Below are 19,384 nucleotides of genomic sequence, written 5' to 3'. Positions count from 1 at the left end.
TGAAAATTGGTCAGTGGCAAAAGAGATATAATGCACTTTCTGATTACCAATTCTGGGAGATTGCTTATGGAGAAAATTGCTAAGCTACAAAGAAATTACAAATATTTGTTAAGTATATTTTTCTGGAACAAGAAAATAACTAGGGTTTCCAACTTCTTTGAGAAGATTAGAAACATGATTTTAAAAGCTAATGAGCAATAAGTCCATATAGAAATAAACTTTGTTTTTATATTTTTTTTAACATCTTCATTGGAGTATAACTGTTTTACAATGGTGTGTTAGTTTTTCCTTTACAACAAAGTGAATCAGTTATACATATACATATGTTCCCATATCTCTTCCCTCTTGCGTCACCCTCCCTCCCACCCTCCCTATCCCACCCCTCTAGGTGGTCACAAAGCACAGAGCTGATCCCCCTGTGCTATGCGGCTGCTTCCCACTAGCCATCTATTTTACATTTGGTAGTATATATAAATGCAGCAGTGACTTCAGCAATAAAATTAATAATTGTTATTTAGTTGTTAATGAATTGATCTTAATCAGAGGATTATAGTAATTAAGAATAAGTTCTATGAACTCATTGGCTAAATTATAGTTCTGCCATATGTATAGAGAAATAAGTGTTTCTTTTTCTGACAACCAACTGGTTTCTGGGCCAAGATATTTCCATCGATGTGCCAGATTTCTCCTTAACCTCTTTAATCTCAAATGAAGCATATTTTCTATTTGCATGGCACTTAAAACTACAAAAACACTCTGAGATAATTAGCACAGTTTTACAGATGTGGAAATCGAAGCTTAGTGATGTTAAGTGATTTGCCCATGATGATATATCTTGCATATATTTTTGAAACAAGGTGTTTGGATTCCAAATCAAGTATTTCCACTATCAGGATACCACTTGTAAAAGAGCCATAAAGTAAGAAAGTGGGTCTGTCTTGGATCTCTCCAAGAGGTTTTAATAAAACTACACTTAGCTGTGTAGTTCTGCCTAATGGGCATTTTCACTTCAGGGTTCTTCAGAACACAATCATGCCAGGGTTGCAGTTGTGTGCACCCACATCAATAACAGCAGGTTATTGATATTTCATTTGGATTGACTATCTTAATTTGTTAGAAATAAGTATTTTGTGTGGTTTAATTTTGTCTCCCATTTTCTTTGATTGTAGTTCTCCAGAACAGAAGGACAAATGGCTCTCTCTCCTTCAGAGGTATTTTTTCCAGTATATATATAGTTTTTAATCTTTAAGTTGTAGTTGAATGAATTAAATTTTTCTCTGCAAGGATGTGCCCCAAACTATCCCCCTTTGCCTTAGTAGAAATTGTTCATTTGTCCTCAAAATAAGCTGTTTAGACTGTACACTAGCAACTACTTACTGTAAATAATGTTCTGTCATTACATGTATTTCTTTCTTACTAGGAAGGAGAACACTGAGGTCTGGTTAGATCATTCTAGACAGAAATTAGTCAATCTCTCCCATCTCTTTTGGTGTCTCCAACCTGCCATGTGGAGCTAACAGTTTCCTCAAAGCATGTATTAAGCTTCCATACATGGAGGTTTTCTGCTGAGGACCACAAAATTCAATTATTTTCCCTACCTTTGAGCATTCAGACTAAAATGGTCAATTGAGGTTCATCTCTTACTCCCATAGTCCTTCCTTTCTCTCCCTTCCCAAGCATGGAGACGACCAAGATATATACTGCACTGGAGAGCTCAATGAGAAATAAAAGGCCATTGTTTTGGTTTGGTCTAGTAAAGTATTATATATGCTCCTGTACTTATCACTAAGATTCTGGGCCTGTCCAGAGAAGGTAGGGAAGCTTTGAGGATAAAACACCACCCAGAGGTACCTTAACCTGACTGTACGTCTCAAACCTCAGTTGAAATGGATCTCCTCTTCTTTTTTGTGCCCATGCCTAATGTCCTGAGGATTTTTAGAAATTCTCTTCCAACCCATAATGTAATCTGACTTTGCTGAGTCTCTCCATCTGTCTTTTTAAAAATAGCATATAAGTATATTGAAAATATTAGCAAAATAGATTGATTTAAAAATAAGCCATTGGCAAAATCCATCTGACTCAGTGTTGTTTTGGGTTGTTGTTGCATTTGATTAGATACATCAATCTAGAGAAAGAGAAGGACTACCCGAAGAGCATTCCCCTCAAAATCTTCGCCAAGGACATTGGGAATTGTGCCTATGTAAGTGTTTCTAAGCCAGAAAATTAAATTCCAACTCCCTGCATAAGGCAGAACACCATGGATAAAAAGAGAGACAGGCAGGCAGACAGACAGACAGTCTGTGTATGTGCTGTGGAAGGTAGGCATTTAGAAATACCATTATGAGAAAGTGCATTTTCTGGGGTATCTGTGTATCTTTGTTCATATGAAAAGTAACCCTAGAGAAAATGAAGCAAGAGAAATTCATATTAATTACAGTATTTAACATTTACACTTGGAAAGAATATTGCCTGTCAGATGTCTCTTTCCTCCCTCTGGCATTAATGTTTCTCTGGATCCTTTTAGTAGCAGCTGCAGAGGCTTGTAGTAAAGACATTTCCACAAGGAGATATTTCCTATTAGTATTAAGCAATTTTTTCCAACTTGTCACTTCTTAAGTAGAGAGTGGGTTTTGGAAAGTTCTTCATTCTTTGAGTTTTTAAGTATTGAATTCCTCAGGTTAATAAATGGATGAGCTGGGAGAGATAACATTTTTAATGGATCAGCATATTCTACCTCATGGTTTTTATCATTTTGGTCAATAAAAATTAAGTTTGTTTAGCCCTAGTTATTATGTGGAATTTTATGACTGAAATATAATGCCAAGATGTTATCAATGATGCACAAAATGGAAATGAATATTTTTATGATACTGTGGTTTGCCACACTTCATAGCAGCCCTAGATCACACAGAATAGTTTTGTGTGTGGAAAAATATGTAGTACAAAACAGTTATGTTTTGGGCAAAAGTCATGCAAATGTTCTGACATGAGTGCTAGATGTCACTGCCTGAGGGAAATGCTCAAATGTGTATGCTATGAGACTACGGACATCTTCTGCAGCAAAGTAAAGAGGAAAAAAGCACCACTGTTTTTCTGCCGGCTTTGATTCAGTTGTTATGGCAGTCGGTTACATTCAGGATTTTCTTGGAAAAACCCTTGAATTTTTTCCAACACTTTCAGTGTATGGAAAGTGTGTGCTTGAGAAAGGACTGGTTTTGGAAAAGAAGACAAGATGTGGTTGAATTGGGTGCTCTGTTTTATCACTGGTACCCTGGTTAAAGTCCATGATGACATGACACACTGTCCTTTGCTCTCTGAAGTTATTTCGTGGCAAGAGTCTCCTTTCAAGGAGCCCTGCTTGCAGAGTGATTCCCTCCAAATAGTAGTTCATGTATGAGAAGCATTCTTTATCCTTGGCCTCTAGTTATGCACAACCTGTTAGTGAATTCTGCTAATATGGGAAAAAATAGCCACATTCTCAGTTTTGTCTCTTTATTTTATTTGTTTACTAGGCAAAGAACACTTATCTGCTAAAATTCATTTGTTTTGTCTACCTGAGAGGCATGCAGGAAAAAATAACACATCCTATAGTTATTATTTTGAACATATATACCTAATATTAAGAAAAATCATTATCTTAGAAACCAGGTACATTGGGAGTGATTATTAGTATTACAGGATAGATCCTTCACTTTACAAAAGACTTAATAGAGTGTTTCTTTAAATTAAATGAAAGGGTTTTCAGACTCAAAAGAAAAAAGCAGAAGCCTTTCATGATATTCTATCTCAAGTTAAAGCCCAGTATGTAAAACATCTCTGCCATTCTGGTAGAAGACAAACACTGAGCCTTCCCTGTTCATTTCTGAGATACTTTTGCTTAATCCTTGGAGCTATAAGGAACACCATTTGAAATTAGTTAACAAACTTGAGGCAGTTCGTCATGTCAAGTAATAGGCTTATAGAGAATAAATACTGTAATGGAGAGATAAATGATGAGTTATCAGTAGATTTCGCTTAGCTTTATTTTTAGATCATTTTGTCTCCATTTATGTTACTTATTTGTGCCATTCAAGCCTTATCAGGGACACAGCACTAATTGCTCATTTATCCAGTAATTATAATATGTAAAACCTACCCTATGTGCATAGTAAATATTTCTTTTTTAATTTTAAATTGGAGTATAGTTGATTAACAATGTTGTGTTAGTTTCAGGTGTACAGCAAAGTGATTCAGTTACACAGTACATATACATGTATCTATACTTTTTCAAATTCTTTTCTCGTTTAGGTTATTACAGAGTATTGGGCAGAATTCCTTGTGCTATACAGTAGGTCCTTGTTGGTTATCTATTTTAAATATAGCAGTGTGTACATGTCAGTCCCAAACTCCCAATATTTCTTTTTTGATAGCATAGCATTGTCTTATATTTAAATGTCTATTTAGAGTTCAGTGAACTCTATAGATATCTCAGAATCTCATTAATTCCATTTCTCTTGCTTGTGAACTCTTTATTTTTAAACAGTAATTTCTCAGTGTAGTTTAGCATTTAGCACAGTGCTATTATAGATACCCTATTCAGTGGCAGAGTTGGTAACAGAATTGAGCTTTCTAAAATTTTCAATTTGTTTGCTAGGCTCATTGGTTTTAAGGCCTCTACAGATTTCAACAATGAAAATCTCAGCAGCGACAGTGCCTGACATACAGAAAGTGCTCAATAAATAGTGGGGTTTTTTTAAAGATGTCTTTTGTAACCATTTCTTATTCTGATTTTACCTGAACTGACTTTACCATACAAAGAAATGAAAACCCACACTGTGAAACAGTACTCAGAAAGAAATAGAAAGTAATCTAATGCTCTCCCTTTTTTACTGCACAATGCTTAATGGAAATAGTCATGGACATGATGCAGAGGACCAACCTCACTAATTTTTTTTGTTTGTTTGATTGGGAGGGTGGTCCTGTCTCTCTGAAATATATTTATTCTTTTTATTTCTGGCTTAAGTTCTTATATTTTTTAGTCATATATTCTTTATTTTAAGAGGAAGAGATGTTTTATTAAAAGGCATAATATATAATGTAATGAAAGTAAATTATCAAGGGTTTGTGTTCTACTTAAGTTGTGCTTTACTCTGTCAATACTTGAAATCAGGATTTGTCTATGGATAATCGTTTGACAATAATTATTTGTTCACCTGTTTTAAAATTCTTCATTTATAGCTGTATTTCTTATTTCTTTTTTTTCCACAGTCTAAAACTATAACAGTAACGAATTCAGATACAGCAAATGAAGTTATCAACATGTCACTGCCAATGCTAGGGATAACTGTAAGTTACTCTGCTAGATATCCTTAGTTAAAAACAAACTTTGATAATTTGATTCTTATAAATATTATCCCTTCCATCATAAGACAGCTGATTATTAGAGATACCAGTCATATTTTGTCCCCAGAAATGTAGAAAATAAGGACAGTAAAGTTTTTTATTCTTTTTGAGGGTTTTGTTTTTAATTGAAGTGTAGTTGAATTACAACATTATTGGGTTGGCCAAAAAGTGTGTTTTTTTCAGTAACATCGTATGGAAAAACCTGAACTAACTTTTTGGCCAACCTAATAGTTTCAGGTGTACAATATAGTGATTTGATGTTTTTATAGATTATACTGCATATAAAGTTATTATAAAATATTGGCTATATACATTACATCCATGTATATTATTTATTTTATACCTAGTAGTTTATACCTCATAATCCCCTTCACCTATCTTGCCCTTCCTCCTACCCTACAACTCATTGGTAACACTAGTTCTCTGTATGTCTGTTTCTGTTTTGTTATATGTTTGTTTGTTTTATTTTTTAGAATCTACATATAAATGAATACATACAGTGTCTTTCTCTAGTCTATCCATGTTGTTGCAAATGACAAAATTTTCATTCTTATTTATGGCTGAGTAGTATTCCACTATACATATATATACACACACACAACATATTCTTCATCCATTTATCTGTTGATCGACACTTGGGTTGCTTCAATATCTTGGATATTATAAGTAATGCCACTGTGAACATTGGTGTGTGTTTATCTTTTCAAATTAGTGTTTTTGTTTTCTTTGGATATATTTCCAGGAGTGGAATGGCTGGATTTTATGGTAATTCTATTTTTAGTTTTTTTTAGTTTTTTGAGGAACCTCCATACTATTTTCCACAAGGGCTGCACCAATTTACATTCTCACCAACAGTGTACAAGGGTTCCCTTTTATCTACATCCTTGAAAATATTTGTCACTTGTGGTTGTTTTGATGATAGCCATTCTTAAAGGTGTGAGGTAATATCTTATTGTTTTGATTTGCATTTCTCTGATAATTAGCAATGTTAAGCATCTTTTCATGTGCCTGTTAGCTAGCCATCTGTAAGTCGTCTTTGGAAAAATGTCTATTCAGGTCTTCTGCCATTTTGGGATGAATTGTTTGTTTTTTTGATATTGAGTTATATGAGCTGTTTAAACATATTGGATATTAACCCCTTGTCTGTCATATCATTTGCAAATATCTTCTCCCATTCTGTAGGTTGTCTTCTTGCTTTGTCAGTGGTCTCCCTTTGCTATGTAAAATCTTTTACTTTAATTAGGTCTCATTTCTTTATTTTTGCTTTTATTTGTTTTGCCTTGGGAGATAGATGCAAAAAAATATTGTTACTGTTTATGTCAAAAAGTGTTCTGCCTGTGTTCTCTTCTAGGAGTTTTATGGTTTCCAGTCTTAACATTTAGGCCTTTAATCCATTTTGACTTTATTTTTGTACATGATAGGGGAAATATTCTAATTTCAGTTTTTATGTGCATCTGTCTGGTTTTCCCAATACCACTATTGAAGAGACTTTATTTTCTGCATTGTATATTTTTTCCTCCTTTGTTGTAGATTAATTGATCATATACATGTGGGTTTATTTCTGGGTTCTCTATTCTGTTGCATTAATTTATGTGTCTGTTTTTGTGCCAGTATCATACTGTTTTGATTACTCTAGCTTTGTAGTATCATTTGAAGCCAGGGAGCACGATACCTCCAGCTTTGTTCTTTTTTCTCAAGAATGCTTTGGCTATTTGGGGTCTTTCATGGTTCCATACAAATTTTAGGATTATGTGTTCTAGTTCTGTGAAAAATGTCATGGGTATTTTGATAGGGATTGCATTAAATGTCAGTTGCTTTGGGTAGTATGGACATTTTAACAATATTAATCCTTCCAATCAATGAGCATGAGTTATCTTTCCATTTATTTGTCTCATGTTCGGTTTCTTTTATTAATGCTTTATAATTTTCAGAGTATAGGTCTTTTGCCTAGGACAGTAAAGTCTTAATATTAGCTTAATACTGAGTGCTCTTCTTCCACTCCCATTTTATAACCTGTGTGAACTGAAAAGCATAATAAGATTAGACTATAATTTTAGAGAGATAATAATATGCATCTTAATTTTATATGCTATACATATACAGTTAGGGGGTTTTTCTGGTATAAAATTCTCCTTTCAATCTCCTTCCCCCATTCTCACTTGTCACTATATGACTATTCTTTCCCTATCTCCTCTCCTGGTCCTTCCTCCTTACCTAATCATTCACTTATCCCAAGAGTCAATCTGTCTTAGGATGATGAATTCTGAAGGATTTGCTCTACAGTAGAATTTTTACATAAAGAACATATAGCTAATAACCATATTCACTGGCTGCAGGTCCAGAGGATAAGGTAGATGGTACCTCCTATTGAATCTGTAAATTTAAAAGTAAGCTTTGAATTAGATCATGGATTTAAAGATTTTTAGTATGGACACCACATTTTCCCCAGTTTTGCTTTCAGCTTCTGCTTCTTTCTGTTTCATGGGGCAATGGTGAGTTTTTGAAATTTTATTAATAGGGAAGATTGGAATGTTTGAGGATGAGGTAAGGAAAAAGAATCGGAAAGTTCTCATGTCCTCCCTACCAGTATATAAAAACCACACAGTAGGTACTTGTATTAAAGGGAATGACTTTCAGAAGGATGGTACTAAAGGAAGCATTTGAACACCATTTCTTGAGTGAGATTCTCTGTAAGTATGAAAACATGGTGTTACTAAGATGTGACATAACATATACTTAAGATATGCCATAGTCTTAACTGTATTTCAGTTTGCTTTTACACATTGCTATTATAAGCCGTTAAGAACTCAGGGCAACCACAATTTAGAATAATAAATCTGATTTATTTTAGTGAAATTTAATAATATATTTAAGATATAAATAAATATATATGCACTGAATAAAGCAGGCACCTCTGCATTGATTTCTAAGCTTATATAATTATACATTGGAAGAGAATGAGTAGTTTAAGGGAAGGAAAAGAGATTAATTAATGACATGACTCATTTTCTTATTTATGCTTTCCTTTTAGATAAAGTGATCAATCTCATACCAAAAATATTTCTGTTCAGTATAATTAGGAATTGAGGCTGTTTGGTTGTACTGTTCTAAGGGATTATTAAGGTGTTTTCAGACACTACCAAAAAAAGAAATGATCATTGTTAGATTGCTCTTCCTGTTTGCAATAAAAATTTTTTGACTAGGGGATAGTGAAGGAAGTGACAGAGTAGGGGAGGGTATTGGGAGGGGTAATCTCCTAGCCAGGACCCTCCATTATAAGGTCAGGGTTCTGATTTTTAATCAGAAGATAAAGGCAAGAATATTAAATATTATCAGTCTGTTGTAATTTCATTTAAAACATTTTTGCTTTATCTTCTAGAGGATACAGCAAAGTCTGTATAATTTAGTATTATTTCTTTCAAGTGGGAGTTTCAATATTGCTGGGTTGTAATTCTGCTAGTGAACAGTTTCATTGTTCCCCATAACTGGGCCTATTCTCTAGACGGAATTCTTGTCCTTTCTGTCCCTAGGCCTGGACTTGCCCAAAATAAAGCCAGTGTGGATTGTGCCAGCTACCTATCTCCTCTCCTCAAAGCCCATTGGTCATTCTTCTTCAACTCAGAAGCAGCTAAGCTAATAATCAGCCTTTGAGACTTTACTTTTTCATCACAGACACAGCAGTGTAGTGGCTTTCTGGATAACAAGGTTGTCTTTGCAGGGACATATTGGAGATTGTCCAATATTCTCTGAGAAGTTTACAGATAGCAGAAGGCAGGACTCTGAAGAAGATAGATTTGCCTTTTAGAAAACCAGGAAGTTTCTGCTTACTTTTTAAAAAGGCATATATATGATTTCATATTCTGCGGGCTACCCATAATAGTGAGGGCCTGATTCTGTTGCAGTTCATGGATCCCTAGTCATCCCTAGGGAAAAAGGGCAGGATTCCTTAGTCCTCTGTTGGGGATTAGAGAGGGAGAGATGGTTTGTAGGAATCAGCACTGCCATCTTCAAAGGCCATATCCACCCCCATGAACCTGAAAAGCATTTATATTGTCCCTGGTTTTTCTTTTTTGCAAAACATAAAATTGCCAAAAAAAAAAAAAGTATCCTCATTCATTTACCAATGTGAAAGAATTATTGTTAATTCTTTTATCTCCAAGGGCTCTGAGAGAGAGTACCAGTTATGGGTCAATTCTGGCAAAGAAGAGGCACCATACCCACTTATTGGTAAGTTTCCATGAAAATATAAGATAGGATTGATTGTGTTTTAATTATAATTCTAAATGTCTCAGAGAATTGGTCATATGTCCTAAATTTCAATAATATTAAATATTAATCTTCTATAATATTCATATATTAATTTAATAAATACCAAATATTTCCTATCTGCCAGACAAATAATCTCTTCATTCAAGAAGCTAATGGTATAGTTGGGAATAGAAATGTAAATTTTCTTCTTTTTTTTAAACTTTACAAAAGCACTATCCTGTCAACCTTTTTAAATTTTTTTTCTAAAATAAAGCAATATGTATTGGTATTCCTTTTTCCCTATATATTTATTTTTCATATTTAGTTTTTGAAATCCCTGTTCCCTTTCCTACCTACTACTTGTCTCTATGGAAGACTATCTATAATCCAATCATGCCTCAATCTATCAATATCAGTGAGTATTTAACACCTGCCCTGTGCCCAGCACTTTCCTAGCCATCATAAAGACAATGAAATTAAACCATTTAGATTCTTAGTTAGTCTTCACTGACTAACTTAGCAATTAGTACTTTACTAACTACTTTGCTATTTCTCTAGCCAAATTTTCCAGCATTTGTTTTGAAGAATTATTGGTAAATAGGTTACATCTTCACCTTATTTAAATCATTTAGCTAAAAAATATTCTTGATCAGTGAGGCCATTCAGTGTGGTTAACAGAAATAAACCAATTACAATAAGGGACAGTATCTGTAGCAGATCTTGAGATGATGACATTGATGATTGATGGTGATGATGATTTCTGTTAATAATTTTTAAATGCTTACTATCCTGCCAGAATTGGTCAAAGCATATCATATGAGTTATCTCATGGAACCCTTTCATTTACCTGTGAGATCACTACTGTGTAATTCAGGTTTCAAATAATCTGCATAATCTAAAACCAAACTTTTTTATGAAATGTATATTCTCAGACTTAAAGTAAAGCAAGTCATTGTGCACATGGCTGGGGACAAAATTCACTGCATTTCCAGTTTCTTAATGTTGTCATTTTTGTAAAAGTCAATGAGCAACAATTAAAGCTGTGTTTAAAAACCAAATGAGTACATAAAATAATTGTTTTAATAAAATATATTAATTTAATTAAAACTATATAGATGGTAACTCTCAGGCTTAAACAGCTTCAAGCTCATTTCTAACTCTCACTAAAAAAATACATGGGACACGGGACATGATTGTTACTTAGCAACAATTCTTCATTGCATATTTTAACATGCCTTGCAAACTTCAATTGTAGATTAGCTATTGGTTATTTTGATAAATTTATTTTGCTTTATTTCTGTCATAGAAGTCCTTTTTTTGCCTTAATCCCTGAAAGTTGCTGTAGTATTTGATGTTAATGGAACATTGACATTGTATGCCTATGCCAGATGGAAAGGAAATGGAAGAGTTCACTGAATTAAATTCAGTGATAAATCAGGAATAGAAGAGAATTTACCCTCTTTAAAACGTAAACTAAGTCTACAGCATAATGGTACGTGAGGATTAATTTTAAAAATGCAATTACTTAAGAGTACTAAAGAGCAAAAAATCATGTTGCAGTCAGATGTCCAGGGTTTAGTTTTACTAGTTTGAAAATTCCTTTTTGAATCTTGTCTCTTTTTCTAATACCCTGCAGTCTTCCTTCAATTATTGCCTATGAATAAAAAACCTTAGAGGGCAGTGGTGGGAGGGAAGCGTAAATCAAACAAACCAGTCCTAATGAGTCTTGAGTAACTCTAATTATATAACGAGTAAACAGTATAAGATGTCTTTTTCAGAAAGCTATCTTGTGTTGAATAATAGTAATAATAGTGGTGCTTGAAATATATAGTTTTCTGCCCTTATTATTTAAATAATATTAACTACTAATGTTTACTTATTTGATCCTTGTAATGCTGTGTGATAGGTAAGGTAAATATTTTAAATCAGAGGTCAAGGATTGGCTGAAGATTTGCAGATATAGTTAGAGTCAAAGGAGAAACTAGAATAACTTTAAATACTCTCAGATGTGAACATAGGAAAAGTCAACACTATGCAACTTAAAGACAATCTGTGCATTCCCAAACAAGATATTCTTTAAAGATTTTTTTCCTCCTTGGTTTTTTTTTTTCTCCCCTCTCCAAAAAAAAAAAAAAAAAAAGACTACTCTGGTTGGGCTACTGCATTATGCACTGGTCTCCAACTGTAAGAGTGTGCATGGTGATCATTAAAGTCAAAAAAAGGATTCTTTATACCAAAAGTCCCAGGAGCAAACTGCAGTACCTTCCAGTATGTAGCACACATGCTCTTGGTGTCAATCAGCCTAAAGTCTATGTTTACATTTTTTTCTCTGTGTAGGGCATGAATATCCCTATGGAATTAAAATGAGCCATCTTCGAGACACTGCACTCCTGACGCAGGGATCAAAGGATTCCCCCACACCTTCCAACTTTCAAGAGCCCTTCCTCATGGAACAGCTGCCCCGAGAGATGCAATGCCAGTTCATCCTGAAGCCCAGCCGCCTGGCTGTGGCCCAGCAGCTGAGCGGTGAGTTTTCTCCTCCCTCATAGAGCCTTTTTTTAGCAAAACTTTTCATTCCTGAAAGCAAAGTTGTCAAAGTTCTTTGCCTTTATACAGACAAAGACCCAAACTTCCAGCCAGATGAAGTATTTTTTCTTTTGAATTTGCTAAGTGTTTTGAAAGGAAAGATGGAATTTTAGAAGATGGTTTCATAAATCAGCAGTAGGAGTGACTGACTTGTAATCAGCAGCTACTGACTGCAGTAGAGTCTGTTCCTTCTTTCTTCACTATTCTTTCCCCTTTAACCTGTGCCCACTGCAGAGTCAAAGGCACCAGGCAGTGCTGCAGGTGCTTCAATGCTTTCTTTGTACTGTAATACATTGCATTGTATGTTCCCCCTAAATGGGCACATTATAAAAAGGAGGCTGTCAGTGATGGGTGTCAGGAGACGCTGATGCCCTACCTGGATCTTGGTACTGGTAAGTATGTTAAGATTAAGATGATTTCCACAGAAATCTCTCCTTTGTCTACTAATCTGTTCTGATCCCTGTGAACGTAACCATCCCTTACCCACACCATAATAAAGACTCCAGAATGATAAAAGTGATCTTCAACATAGGAGGACCATCATTAATTACCCTAACCCAAGTTTGAGCTTTACACCCTCAGTCTGAGAATAGATTGTGTAGAAAATAGAAGAAAATATATCACACCAAAAAGTGTGAGTGGGGTAGTAGAAAATTGATGCTGAATTTTTGTAGCTGCTTTTGTCAATTTGAACAAATGGGGGACCCAGTGAACAGTGGCCATTGTTTTAAACTCATCCCCCCCCCCACATGCATGTCCAACCCTGTCACTTTCTTTTGATGACATAGCCTCACACTTTATACTTTATTGAAGTCATTGGTCAGGACTCCCTAATCTTGCTAACACCAGCTATAAAAACTTATCTTACATTTGCACTAGTCCTCCTCTCTCCTATAGCGGTAAATTGAGGTTTTGAACCCTAAGGCTATTTACTCACATCTTTGGACCATTTGGGAGGGGTATTATAGGGATGTTATAGTTTTCCATCCACTAAAATGTGAGCTCCATGAAGGCAGAGAGTTTGGTCTGTTTTGTTTACTGCTATATTCCCAGCACCTGGAACAGTGTCTGCATATATATAAAAAAGCATCCAATAAATATTTGTTGAATTAATTTATTAATAGGTCTGTTGTTAGTATTCATTAAAGATATAAAGGGAATGTTTCCTTTATAATTAGGCTGAGGAGAATAATATTTTACTCTTCTACCTTTATACTCATGTTTTACAAAATTGTTTCTGAGTCCCTTGTCAATAAAATAAAATAAATGTATTTTAATTAATTGGACCAAACTAATCAGAGATCAAGAATCCTAAGGGTTTTACCCAATTTTGCCAACGACCTGCTTATTAAATTGTAGGCATCCTCTACCTATTAATCCCCTGTTTCTCCCTGTTAAAAGTTAAGATAATAATGGTTGCAGCTGTAAGATGATTCATGATAAATGGGATCAGGGATGGAGTAACTATAGACCAATGGTGACAGCCTACCTGTGTAGCTAAAAAATTAACAGATGAACCAGTTTTGTATTTTTTTAATACAGGGGATTTTGGTGAACAACTGCTTTGGAAACCACTGACTTAGATCAGGGATCAACAGACTTTCTCTGTAAGGGACCAGGTAGTAAAATTTGCAAGTCAGCAGACAAAATTGAGGCTATTACATAGGTACTTACATAACGAGAGAAAGAAATTTCCACAAATTTTTCACTGATGATATTCAATATGTAGTAGTAATTGAATACCGTTTTATGTAATACAGATATACTAATGAGAAGAATTGAATTCTTTTTCGGAAATAACATTTTGCTTAATTGGTGTTCAAAATTAGTATTCCTATCATAATAATTGAATGCAAAACGTTCTGATCTGTAATGAGATTTTATATATTTCATGATCTTTGAAAATATCTTTTCACACAGATAGGTACTGCCAAATACTAATATATCATTCTACAAGCATATAATTTTAATTGAGCATATTCCTCTCTTTGGAGGTATTTGTAGAATTTTGTTAGATTCTTCCTTTGATATTTGCCTTTTGGCATGTCGTTCCATTGCAAATTAATCACTTCCAATTGAAGGTTAGGTGGAAGTTAAAAGATTTTGGAATATGGAAATTTCTTTTTGCACAGTTCAGTTGCACAAATGATTTTGAAACATAGAAAATTCCTTTCACTTGCATTAAGGTTGGTAAATACTGCTGGAACTGTAGTTTGAGCCCAGGAAATACATCTGCTATAAGTTTTTATGGAAATGGAGATCTCGCTTCTTGTTTTAACTTTAGACAGGAGGAGAAGGGTAAAAGTAGCTTGACATTACTTGTCCATTAAATGTCTTAAATGTCAAATTAGTGTTTTCGTTTTCTTCAGATAATTACCCAGAAATGGAAATGCTGCATCCTATGGTTGTACTATTTTTAGTTTTTTGAGGAACCTCCATACTGTTTTCCATAGTGGCTGCACCAAATTACATTCTCATCAACAGTACACATGAGGTTTCCCTTTCTCCACATCTTCACCAACACTTGTCATTTTTTGTCATTTTGATAATAGCCATTCTAACAGGTGTGAGTTGATATCTCATTGCGGTTTTGATTTACATTTCCCTAATGATTAGTGATGTTGAGCATCTTTTCATATGCCTATTGGCCATCTGCATTTCCTCTTTGGAAAAATATCTTTTCAGGTCATCTGCCCATTTTTTAATCAGGTTGTTTGGTTTTTTGCTCTTGAGTTGTATGAGTTCTTTATATATTTTGGATGTTAACCCTTTATCAGATTGTGATTTGCAAATATTTTCCCCCATTCAGGAAGTTGATTTTCTATTTTGTTGATGGGTTCCTTTGCTGTGCACGGGCTTTTTAGTTTGATGTAGTCTTTTGTTTATTTTTGCTTTTGTTGCCTTTGTTTTTGGTGTAAAATCCAAAAAATCATTGCCAAGACCAGTGGCAAGTAGCTTACCTTCATGTTTCCTTCTAGGAGTTTTATAATTTCAGTTCTTACATTCAAGTCTTGATCCATTTTGAGTTAACTTTTGTGTATGGATGGTCCAGTTACATGTTTTGCATGTTGCTGTCCAGTTTTCCCAACAGCACTTATTGAAGAAACTATCCTCTCCTCATTGTATGTTCTTGGCTCCTTTGTCATAAATTAATTGACCATAAGTGCATGTGTTTATTTCTGGGCTCTCTATTCTGTTCCATTGATCTGGGTATCTGTTTTTATGCCAATATCATACTGTTTTGATCACTATAGCTTTATATTATACTTTGAAATTAGGAAGCATGGTGCCTCCAGCTTTATTCTTCCTTCTCAAGATCGTTTTCTCTATTTGGGGTCTTTTGTGGTTCTATACAAATTTTAGAATTGTTCTATTACTGTGAAAACTGCCATTTTGGAATTTTGATAGGGATTGCACTGAGTCTATCAACTGCTTTGGATAGTATGGGGATCTTAACAATATTAATTCTTCCAATCCATGAGCATGGAATGTCTTTCCATTTATTTGTATCTTCAATTTCTTTCATCAGTGCCTTATAGTTTTCAGTGAACAGGTCTTTCAGCTTCTTGGTTAAATTTATTCCTAGGTATTTTAGTCTTTTTGGTGTAATTATAAATGGGCTTATCTTCTTAAATTCTCTTTCTAATAGATTGTTATCAGTGTATAGAAACACAACAGATATCTATATATTGATCTTTTATCTTGCAAATTGACTGAATTCATTTAGCAGTTCTAAAAGTTTTTTTGGTGAAGTCTTTAGAGTTTTCTGTATATAGTATTATGTCATCTGCGAATAGTGACAGTTTTACTTTTTCCTTTCCAATTTGGATACCTTTTATTTCTTTTTCTTGCCTACTTGTTTTGGCTAGGACTTCCAATACTATGTTGAACAAAAATGGTGAGAGTGGCATACTTGTCTTGTTTCTGATCTTAGAGGAAAAGCTTTTGACTTTTCACCATTGTGTATGATGTTAGCTGTCATATATGACCTTTATTATGTTGAGTTACATTTCCTCTATTCCCACTGTTTTGAGAGTTTTTAACCATAAATGAATGTTGAATTTTGTTAAGTGTTTTCTTTATCTATTGAAATGATCATATGATTTTTATCTTCTGTTTTGTTAATGCAGTGTATCATGTTGATTGATTTGCAGAATATGAACCATCCTTGTATCCCTAGAATAAATCCAACTTGATCATGACATATGATTCTTTTAATGTATTGTTGAATTCAGTTTGATGATATTCTGTTAAGAATTTTTGCCTATATGTTCATCAGAGATATTGGCCTATAATTTTCTTTTCTTGTGGTTTCCTTGTCTGGTTTGGTATCAGAGTAATGCTGGCCTTGTAAAATTACTTTGGAATTGTTTTTTGGAAGACTTCGAGAAGCATTGGTATTAATTCTTCTTTGAATGTTTGGTAGAATTTACCAGTGAAGCTGTCGGGTCCTGGACTTTTGTTTATAGGGAGTTTTTAAATTACTGATTCAGTCTCCCTATTAATAATCAATCTGTTCAGATTTTCTATTTCTTCATATTCAGTCTTGGAAGTTTGTATGTTTCTAAGAATTTATCCATTTCTTCTAGGTTGTCCAATTTGTTGGCATATAATTGTTCATAGTAGTCTCTTATGATCCTGTATATTTCTGTGTTATCAGTTGTAACATCTCTTTTATTTCTGATTTTATTTATTTTAGCTCTTTCTTATTAAGTCTGGCTAAAAGTTTATCAATTTTGTTCATTTTTTCAAAGAACCAGCTCTTAGTTTCATTGATCTCTTCTACTGTCTTTTAGTCTCTATTTCATTTACTGCTGCTCTGCTCTAATATTTGTTATTTCCTTCCTTCTAGTAACTTTGGGCTTAGTTTGTTCTTTTAGTTCCTTGAGATGTAAAGTTAAGTGTGTACTTGAGTTTTTTTGTTTCTTGAAGTAGGCATTTATTGATATGAACTTCTCTCTTAGAACTTCTGCTGCATCCATAAGTTTCGTATATAATATTTCCATTTTCATTTGTCTCAAGGTATTTTTCTGTTTCACTTTTGATTCTTTCATTGACCCATAGGTTGTTAGCAGTGGCATGTTGTTTAATCTCCACATATTTGTGAATATTCCAATTTTCTTGTGTAATTGATTTCTATTTTCATACCATTGTGGTCAGAAGAAATATTTGATATGATTTCAGCCTTCTTAAATTTGTTAAGACTTGTTTTGTGGCCTAACGTATGATCTATCCTGGAGAATGTTCCATGTGCACTTGAGAAAAATGTATGTTCTATTGCTTTTAGATGGAATGTTTTGCATGTGTGTATGTATACCTTAAGTTCATCTGATTTAACTTGTCATTTAAGGCTGATGTTTTCTTACTGTTTTCTTTCTGAATGATCTATCCATTTATGTAAATGGGTTATCAAAGTCCCCTAATATTATTTATTGCTGTTTATTTCTACCTTTAGGTCTGTTAACATTTGCTTTATATGTTTAGGTGCTCTTATATTGGGTGCATAAATATTTACAAATCTTATATCCTCTTGTTGGATCGACATCATTATGTAATGCCCTTCTTTGTCTGTTATTACAGTCTTTGTTTTAAAGTTTATTTTGTCTGATATAAGTATACCTACTCCAGCTTTCTTATGGTTTTCCATTTTCATGAAATATCTTTTCCCATCCCTTCATTTTCAATCTGTGAATGTGCTTAGGTCTGAAGTGAGTCTCTTGTAGGCAGCATGTAGATGGGTCTTGTTTTTTTATCCATTCAGTCCCTCTGTCTTTTGATTGGAGAAATTACTCCACTTATATTTAAAGTAATTATTGATAGATGTGTTATTGCCCTTTCTGTTGTTTTCTGGCTGTTTTGTGGTTCCTCTCTTCATTTCTTCTCCTCTTGGCTTTCTTCCTTTGTGGTTTGATGACTTTAGTGATATGCTTAGGTTCCTTTCTTATTATCTTTTGTGTATCTACTTTAGGTTTTTGCTTGTTGGTTACCATGCGGCTTATGTGTAACAACTTGTATTTGTAACATTATTTTTATGTTGATACCAACTTAAGTTTGAACACATTGTAAAGCTCTACATATTTATTCTCCCCCCCAACATTTTGTTTTCTGATGTCACATTTTACATCTTTTTATCTTGTCTATCCCTTACTTAAATATTGTAGTTACAGTTATTTTTTTACTATTTCTGTCTTGTAACCTTCATATTAGCTTTATAAGTAATTAATTCACTACCTTTACCGTATATTTACCTTTACCAGTGTGATTTATACTTTTATATATTATTAATTAGCACCCTTTCTTTTCAGCTTAAAAAAGTGCCTTTAACATCTCTTATAAGGCCGGTTTAGTGGTGATGAACTCCTTTAGCTTTTGCTTGTCTGGAAACCTCTATCTCTCCTTCAATTCTGAATGATAACTTTGCTAGATAGAGTATTCTTGGTTGGAAATTTTTGTCTTTCAGCACTTGGAATATATTGTGCCATTTCCTCTGACCTTTAAAATTTCTGCTGAAAAATCTGCTGATAGTCTAATGGGGTTTCCCTTGTATGTAATGAGTTGTTTTTCTCTTGTAGCTTTTAAGATTCTCTCCTTGTCTTTACCTTTTGACATTTTAATTATAATGTGTCTTGGTATAGATCTCTGGGTTCATCTATTTCAAACTCTCTGGGCTTCCTAGATCTGAATTTCTGTTTCCCCAAGTTAGAACACTTTTCAGCCATTATTTCTTCAAATAAATTTTCTTCCCCTTTCTCTTTTTTCTTTTTCTGGGACCCCTATAATGTGATTTTTAATACATTTGATGTTGTCCCATTTAAGCTATCCTCACTTTTTTTCATTCTTTTTTCTTTTTGCTTCTCTGATTGGGTGAGTTTCTGTGCCCTGTCTCAAGTTCACTGATCCTTTCTTCTGCTTCATCAATATGTTGTTGACCCCTCCCCCCGGGTATTTTTCAACTCAGTTATTCTTTAGTTCTGTGACTTCTGTTTGGAACTTTCTTATATTTTCTATCTCTGTTGAAGTTCTTGCTGTGTTCATCCATTCTTCTCCCAAGTTCAGTGAGCATTTTTATGACCATTGCTGTAAATTTTTATCAGGTAAATTACTTATCTCCATTTCATTAACTTTCTTCTGAGGTGTTATCTTGTTCTTTCATTTAGAACATATTTCT

At 33.9% G+C, this 19,384-nt stretch overlaps 1 protein-coding gene across 12 annotated transcripts in view; it reads left to right on the top strand.

Moving 5' to 3' along the window:
• The window catches only part of ARHGAP20 (Rho GTPase activating protein 20), a 140,842-nt gene that overhangs the window by 100,510 nt on the left and 20,948 nt on the right, over positions 1-19,384 (top strand). For all 12 annotated transcript variants that reach the window (XM_067038908.1, XM_059069455.2, XM_067038911.1 and 9 more), the window contains 5 exons: positions 1,170-1,211; positions 2,116-2,200; positions 5,248-5,325; positions 9,543-9,609; positions 11,968-12,156. In XM_067038908.1, the coding sequence (XP_066895009.1) occupies positions 1,170-1,211; positions 2,116-2,200; positions 5,248-5,325; positions 9,543-9,609; positions 11,968-12,156 (461 nt within the window). The remainder of the gene's footprint in view (positions 1-1,169; positions 1,212-2,115; positions 2,201-5,247; positions 5,326-9,542; positions 9,610-11,967; positions 12,157-19,384) is intronic.

The sequence above is a fragment of the Kogia breviceps genome, chromosome 7 (genome assembly GCF_026419965.1).
Source record: "Kogia breviceps isolate mKogBre1 chromosome 7, mKogBre1 haplotype 1, whole genome shotgun sequence".
In the NCBI taxonomy this organism is placed as follows: Eukaryota; Metazoa; Chordata; class Mammalia; order Artiodactyla; family Physeteridae; genus Kogia; species Kogia breviceps.
The sequence above is the reverse complement of the archived record's forward strand: the minus strand, read 5'-3'. Positions and strand labels throughout refer to the sequence as shown.